This window comes from Thunnus thynnus, chromosome 1, assembly GCF_963924715.1.
Source record: "Thunnus thynnus chromosome 1, fThuThy2.1, whole genome shotgun sequence".
NCBI classification, from domain to species: domain Eukaryota; kingdom Metazoa; phylum Chordata; class Actinopteri; order Scombriformes; family Scombridae; genus Thunnus; species Thunnus thynnus.
The window spans coordinates 11288916-11297592 of NC_089517.1; the positions used below are offsets into that span (position 1 = coordinate 11288916).

The window sequence follows — 8677 nt, forward strand, 5'->3', positions numbered from 1 at the left end:
ACAGTTAACAGCAACCTGCAAAACACGCCTGTAAACCACTAATTGAAGGAACAAGCTTCGGCAAACTCACCACAATGAGTCTTGAGTATCATAGTGATGACGATGATGAAAGTAAAAGTAAAGACAATATGCATAAAGATTAATACTAGACCCTTTCCAGGATATTTAACACACCGTATTTGGGAGTCATTTGTTTTATGGTTATGAATCCTAATTGATTTTTGCTTCACAACACTGTAAAATATAGCCATTTCAAACCCAAATTGGCTCTTTGCCAGGTAGAGAGGTATACTATGAATCCTAATAGGAAGTATCATACCAAAGACATTCAAACAAGTCTTACAAGTTGGACTTGGTGACGACTTTTACTAAGTGTCTTCTACTTTGAAAATGACTACAATGTTATGGAACATTCAATTATCCCGACATAAAAATGTCACTCTTAATTGACACCTTAATAGAAATGCAATGACCACCACAAGTAAGTTATAATTCGAGTGGATAGTCATGTAGAAAAAAAACTGAGCAGCTATAATAGACTGATGACAAATTATTACAAAATATGAATTGTACAGAAAATGAGGACCATCTTTCATCTTTTCATAATACCAAACTAAATATTTTTTCTCAGTAGTTATGTCAGACTTCACCTCGACGACCCAAGATTCAAAGGAACCACCTTGTTGATTTGAACCTGAGCAAGACATTCAATCCTTATTCGATACAGAGCTGGTGTTTACAATGGTCAGCAGTGCTGTTTTCTCAGGATGTTAATCCTTTACTCTGATCTTCATGGAGGTATGAGACAAAAGAAATTACCTCAAGTTACAGAAGTGAGGATGTAGTAAATAATGTTCCCACAATAACCGAGTTACATGCACAATAATATCATAATCATATGATTAGTCACGTAATCAAGGCAGGAATGTGAGTTAGGTAAGACCATGGAAACACCAAATGTTTATTATCAAGTTAATGGGATTATACTAATAGAAAAAGTAACAATAATCGCCCTAAGATATACTGTAGTATTATTTGTATGATTGGCATTTTTAATGTAAACATCCTACTTCAGTTGTACCTCTATTAAATGTCATGCAATGAAAGTAGTATTGTGACAAAACGTAATTTATGAAAACGTACTGTTTTTTTACAGATTAAATCTGCTTTCGACATATTCTGGTTTCTTTTTTTATTTGGATGTGACAGGAACCAGAACCTGATCAAATCTAAACAATTCCCAATCCTTGACACATGATCTACCATGTCTGATGTCCTGTTGGTACGACGCTTAAGTCTCCCTTCCGTTGTGCTGCCATGTGCAAATCCTCTCTATGAAACAAATTAACGCCCATCGCTTCAAGATCTTGGCAAAGTTTTACTCCAAAAATATTTGCACAAAGATAGCCACATCACACTAGTATTATAACAAAAACATCAGTGTGAGGAGAAACTGCGTCATTAATCTGGAGGTACATCTTCAGTCGTTAACTGCATTAGACTACACTACAATATTAATAGTACAGTCCGTAAGAAAACTCATGTATCCTTCTTAATCTAAGAATCAGCCAACTCCAATGATGGTTGACCATAATCAAATTGTTATGTGTGTGAAAATTTAGCCAGTGATCAGAGATTTTTTTTAATGGCAGGCAGCTGGCACCACAGGGTCTGCTGCTCTCAAACAGGTCTTTGATGATTAACCCAAATGCCAGCAGTCTATATGGGGTGTGGCACTAAATGACTTTCATTTCAGCCCACTCTAACCTCTTGTAATCCCCCCACACACACAACCACACACACTCACATGTTACTCACAAGAGTTCCTTCACTTGTGACTAACTTTCTTTCTTCACTTGCAGCGCCACCCATAACCATCTCCATCACATCAACATTAAACTAGAACCAACAGACACTCAGGGCAGTAAATGTTTTAAAGGCCGGATGTTGTCGGATAATGGCAGATATCAAAGCTTTATTTGGCCAATAGTGGTGGGCAATATAGATATGAAGGGAACCTTAATCAAACAAAGAAAGCCATGTTTCCATTCTGTGTTACTCACATTTGCAAGTTGATTTTTGCGTCGTTTAAATCCATGTTTGTTAAATTATAATCTTCTTCACTGCCTCAGTTAGCGGGTTACTAACATTTCTTTGCACTTAACTGCTCACAACTATCATTCAGCAGCACGCATAGGCCTATGTCTTTTTGTCGCCTACATGTATGTGCATTCTTGTGTGCCTGAGCAATACAAACAAAACAGGGGCCCACTTGTAAAACATTGCTCCAGAACATGACTAGTGGCCAAAAACTCCATGGGGTACCTTACATGGTAACTCTGAAACAGTGACATAATTATTCACTGTAGTTTCCTTGAGCAGAGAGTACTGTTCACAATGCTTCTGCGCAGGGCTGGGCAATATTTTGAATTCATTTGATTAATTAGCATTTATGTTTTTGCATGATGTATAAGGTCTAAATCATGAAAATTGAGTTATTACAACATTTACAAAAAAGTAACTTTTAGTCAAAAATTAGATAGAAACATAGATGATAGCTGATATATTTGCCGTCTTGAGCCATGACAGTCCCGTAAACTGTGACATCAATAGTTGCACTACATGCGCACCTGCTGCAGTTTACGGGACTAGCGGCTAACAAGGTGGCTAGCTGTCTCTGGCTATCAAGTAGTGAATTCAACAGTCACATCTGGAAGAGGGCCAGCCTGAAAATGACTGTACACTGATCTGCGCTCTGGGTTTGTTTGTTGGGGAGGCGATTAAAAGGTGTGCGGGTTTTACTGCCAGGTAGCTGACACTAGCTAGCCAGGCATGTGAATTATTGATTGGACCTTTCGGCTCTGTCTGTACTGAATTGAATAGTAAAAAATAGATTAAAATCATGAATCAACCCCAAGCTTAAAAAAAAATGTAGATGACATTTTTTTTGCCAGATCGCCCGGCCCAAATTCTATGGCTTATGAAAAGACATATCTCATCTAATCAGACTTAAGTTTCTCAGTCCGTTACCCTGAACATCCACTGGACACAGCTACAACATGCTCCATCAGCTCCATGGCTGCCAGAGCCAATCACAGCGAATCTATCCCCTGTGCCAATGACCACCAGAAGCATGGGCAGTCTTGCAGTTTTTTTTCATACATACAGCCAGACTATTTTTGTCTTACTCTTATTAAAAAGGAGGTAAGTATTAAGTATTGCAATGTTAAGAAATCCTTTCAAAGCCTCGTGGATCAACACCTGTATCGCCACCACAAACAAATCACGTGTTCCTTGGTAAATCTGTGTTATCTAATGACCCTTGAGATACTAAAACACACTTACACAATAGACACACACACACTGGGGAGTCAATACCAAAGATTTTATGACAGAACTGCTTTTTCATGTTCCTGTGAGCAGAATGTAACTAAAGCTCTTGAGAGTTGGATCTTAAAAAATATTCTGAAATGACACAGTTGTGGTTTTTGTCTGGAAAGGCTTCGGATGAATCTGCTTCAGAAAGACTTATTTTCATGTAGGTTGCAGAATAGATGATTGACAGGTACGGCATCTCGTTCACCGAGACATCAACATGAATCCCTATGACTCAAGTGTCCAATAGGGTGCTTTTACTGTCTTTTGGCTGCACACAGTAAACAGTGTTCCCCGACAGACAATAAGCAGTGACTGTGTGCGACAGCTCGGACTAATCTCAAAACTAACCAGGAAATCCAGTTTCTGTCATTTTCCTACAGAAGCTCTCCTGTCTGCTTCTGTCTTACATACATGCAGTCATAACTCTGAGGTGTTTATTCAGACATTTGATCTTCATCTTCCTGAGGGCATTCTTATCAGAGTATTTGTTTTTATTCAGATAAGGATGTGCTTGTCATAAGCCAATTTTATTTTCAATAACAGAATGAAGTGATTCTTTTATTTAAAATTGTCACCAAAAGGCAATCAAAACTATTATCAAAAACCAAGAATGGTTAAACATGAAAGCCTAATTTTTGTGCACTTTACATCAAAGGAGGAATAAATAAGAAAGTCTACAGCCATGGTTTGTTTTCAGTCAAACCTTTAAATATCCATAAATCTTGTTTTCTTCCCACTAGCAGCATATTTATGGTAATTACACATGACAGTGCCTGTCATGAGAAGCCTTGCAATTATTCACTTTTAACAGAAAATAGTTTTCTACAGAAATGGGTAACAGAGACTGAAGCCCTGAGACAACCCCAAAGAAATCCTGACTTCTACAGGTGGTTTTAGGGAATATCTTGGCATGTTGAATCCTGGTCAATAAGTGTATTTGTTTTCCAGCTACCTTAAATGGCTAGCATAGTTAGCATTCCTTGGATGAAATAACCTCTTGTAAATATTTGATAGGTTGACCTGATTAGAGAATAATTACAGAGTACACAATAAAATAAAGCAAGCAACCCTTAAAGGACGGGTTCATATTTTTTTCTAATCTGTCTTAAAACAATAGTTAGGTGCTTAAATGAACAATGAAATAGTTTTTCCTTGCTGTAATCATTCCTCCTATTCATACTGGCCATCAGAAGATCCCTTCAAAATGCACTTACAATGTGAGTGATGAAGGCTAAAATCAGATAAACATTGTCTGGGGAAACAAAAAGAGGAAATTTTATGCTAAAAAGCTGTAAATGTGTCAGATATCCACTTGATATGACTAACTCAGACTGCTGAAGCCTCATGTAAGCTCTAGATAAACTTTTAAATGCATTTTTGCACAAAATGACTGTGTGGACACTCTGTGGATTTTGGCTGCCATCACTTACATTGAAAGCACATTTTTAATAGCCAGTGTGAACAGGAGGAATGATTACAGCGAGGAAAACCTCTATCAGCGTTCATTTGGACACCTGACTGTTGTTTTAAAAACAGATTTGAAAAATTGTGAACCTCTCACTTAAAAGGAAAAGTGAAGTAAAGTCTGGAAAGACAGTTCATGTCTTCTTTGTCTAAGAAATTAAAAGTAAACCTCTAAATCCGTACGTGGGAGGAGACGAAAAAGATTCATTTACATTGCACAAGGAGTGGAAGGAGATACTGTTTCTTCAACTGATTTGTTTTCTCTGGACGGGATTCAGTCACTGTTTGTTCAAATACTAAGAGCAAGTTTCCTTTGAATTCCCCCTCGCCTCTCCCACTCGGAAAATGCAGATGTGTTTTTCTCAATTATTAGTCACCCCACCAGGAAAGAGTGAGTTACTATACCTCCTAGGTATTGTGTACCAGTGAGGGAAGCAAGCATCTAAAACATTTTACAACATTTTATAAAAAGATCCATAAAGCATGTCATCAATCACTGCTGTTTGACTAATGTGATTTATGTTTATGATCTTCAAAGGTTTCAAAGGGTGATGATCCAATATGTAATGAATGATAACTATGCCTTTACCTACACCAGAATGCAAATTTAGAGAAGAGGTACAGTGTGTCTTTTCAAATTACATTAAAACAGCGCTTAGAGCTATACAGCGATACGTATCCACCCCTTGGTCTGTATCTAGGTGGTTTGGTATCTTCCTGCACAGAGGAACAAAATGGAAATGTTATGAAATCATCACTCAGGCCTGCGTAAATGTCATGTCTGTTTCCTCAATACGGCTCACCTCCTTTTTTAAAAAACAAAACAAAACAGGCTTTTTTGTTGACTGAATTTAAATGGAGGTTTCTGCTTCTGACTGAGGGAGTGAAAACTAACACTGCGAATAATAACATTTCATTGCGGAACGGCTCTTTTCTTTCTCCTTATAAAAAGAGGGCCAGATAGTTTACCACACACAGATCCTCTGGCTTTGTGTGGCTTTGTGCCTTTCTCATGGTAATTGCTGGGGGCTGAAAACAGAGTGCAGTGCCAAACACCCACTCCATGTTGAACTGTGCAGAATTGTAATGGCTGTCCATTAGCAAAGGTCATAGGCCACAGGTGGTTTGTGAGGAATTCATTCCACATTACGACCCATGATTTAAGTTTAGCTGAACATCACAGACCTAATGGATGCTCTATACTGTACGACGTATGTTAATCATACAATACTCTTTGCTTTATCACATGCGGACTTAACCTGAGAACAAGATCACTGTAACATTCTTGTAGGGATTTATAGTGTGTCCATGACGCCATGGAGCCCTGGTGGCTAACTGCAACAAATTCTGTAAGAACATGTGGTTTTAATGTAATATTTTGAAGTCTTCTATATGTTGTAGCAATATCAGTGTTTTTCCTTCGAGTAAGGATAGACGACAGTTTATTAGGTATATGTAGCTAAACAGAACAACCCTGCAGTGTATGTACAGTTTTTTTTAAACTGTTTGAGAGGGTGTTAATTCAACTTTATGGTTATTTTGGAGGCTGAGGTTTGTGGTAGAGACACATAGGTTAGTGAGCTGCTCCACCCAAAACAATTCAAAATGCAACCCCAGCTTCAAAAGGTCATGAGGGTATTTCCATGGTCTTGACAAGACACAAAAGAGTCCCGAGTCAACAAGCACCACAGAGTTTTTAGAGACCCTGAGTGTCCCTGGTGATAACAACCAAGAGCACCGAAGCACCTCAGGGCTACGTTTTGAGTCCCCTGCTGTACTCCCTGTACACATATGACTGTGTAGCCACTTTCAACTCCAGGCTGGAGCTGCTTTCATGAGACAGACAAATGAATCAGAGTTCAGGGGATGATAAATGACATTAACTGTAGGGATAGGAATCAAGAACCAGTTCCATTTGAGACCTGTTTCTAAATTGTCCGATCTATCAGAATTGTATGCCTCTGAGCTTATCAATTCCCCTTATCAATACCCAGGCATGTAATGTTGATGGAACGAAAAAGGCAGAGCCCAACTGCGAGGGCAGTCTCCTGACTGTCTGCAGCGCACACACACTAAAGTTATCTTCGGCTATCTTGTAATTCATCTTAAAAAAAGGCAGCGGTTTCAAACATGTTTTGATTTAATGAATAATTACCTTTGCAAGACGAACATGAAGTATATTGTGAACTTTCTACATCATCACTCAGAGACTAACGTTAGCGGACCAGCGAACTCCAGCAGTAACAAACCAGATGAGACCAGCTGACCAACACACACTGTGGCATTAAACAACTTAAACCAAATCTAAGGTGAGAAAAAGAAGAGAGAATAGAAAACAAGAGGAAAATAACTCGGTCAAAAACCCTGCACCAGTTCAACATCTTTGACAATGATGCTGACAATTTCCCTGGAGCTAACAGTGCATCAGAGAAGCTGCTCTCCACTGCTGGAGATATGATGTTAATGTTAATAAAACAGTGGAGCACCCCCCCCCCCCCCCCCCCCTTTTGTTATTCCTACACAGGCAATTAACTGCAGTTCACCTGTTTTTGATGACCATTTATCTTATCTACCAGTTATGTTTCATAAATTCATCAAGATTCAAGGCCATTGATAAACAGTGGAGGTGATAAAACAGACTGACACTAAAAACCTGTGTAGGCCTTCTTTTTTCCACACAGATAATTGAGCGGGACTCAATAAAGGAATCTATTAAGAACTGGACTGATAAGCAGGATCGCTAATGACATTGGTATCAAAACAATATTATCAATTTCTCTAATTAACTGACACGTGCAGCATCAAATAATAATCTGTTGGACAAAATACAACGAAGTAAGTAGCTAGTAATACTCTTCAGTGGAGCTTAAGTTGTTGAAATTGACATTAGCAGTGATTTAACCGTCCAGTTTACCTAGTGCTCCTTTTCATTACAGTAATGTTAATTAAAATAGTTTGGATAGCTTGACTGCTGATGCATTCAACTTATGGTTCTGCTTCATGCTCCCTCAGACTTTTTCAAAGGAAAGCTTTTTACATTTCCAGTGTGCGTGAAGGATTTTTGTAATTGGCCCCCATAAAAGCTAGAAACGGCCCTGGTAAAATCCCTGCGTCAGGCCACATCCAGCAGCCGCGCAGAGCTGCAGGTGCTCAAACTTGCTGGCGGTGTATTTTCCAACCAGACCGCAGCAGCCGTGGGAACATGACCGTGGTTAATGTGGTTGTTGAGGACAGGAGATCAGGGTTACAAACAAACAATAACCTCCGGAACTAGGACACAATGTCTAGCGTTAGCAGTGTTCATCAACCCCACAGCTAACGGCTAATTCAATTGTAACAGGTTAGGATACTGGCAGCAAAACTAAGTCAAAAAACAAGAGAATTCAACTTACTGTGATGGTAACTTCGTGCTTTTTCAGTCGATACTTGAGGCTCTTCATTTTGTAACGTTGGTTTCTGGTGTTAAAAGGCCTCTTTTGGTGAATAAGTTCACCACTAATAAGGAAACTTCCCCAAAAAAGTAAGACGAAGCAAGTTTTATCCCCTTTTCTCTCACAGGGCGAGTTTCACCTGACGCCTAACCGCAAACTCTGATCGCACTTTGACGAACAACCCCTTCAGCCAATCAGAGTGAACCATGCGCGTTCTAGTTGACTTTTTATCCAATCGGCTACGACGGAGGGCGGGACTTCCTTGTTGAGTGTTGTTGGGAGAAGTTGGAGACATCCTGGGACAAGGCAGGAAAATCTGGCGTGACGTCAGGCTTACCTGAAGACTGAAACACCTGGGAAAGTAGGCTTAATTCAAACCTAAAAAGACCCATAATCTGATACTT

General features: G+C 39.1%; 1 protein-coding gene across 2 annotated transcripts in view; it reads right to left on the bottom strand.

Annotated features, from left to right (window-relative positions):
- uacab (uveal autoantigen with coiled-coil domains and ankyrin repeats b) overlaps positions 1-8434 on the bottom strand; it is a 51363-nt gene extending 42929 nt beyond the window's left edge. Inside the window, exon 1 of one of the 2 annotated variants that reach the window (XM_067584266.1) lies at positions 8235-8434. In XM_067584266.1, coding sequence (XP_067440367.1) covers positions 8235-8282 — 48 coding nt within the window. In that variant the 5' untranslated portion in view covers positions 8283-8434. The remainder of the gene's footprint in view (positions 1-8234) is intronic. The other variant, XM_067584275.1, reaches the window with a different exon arrangement.
- Positions 8435-8677: the final 243 nt, after the last annotated feature.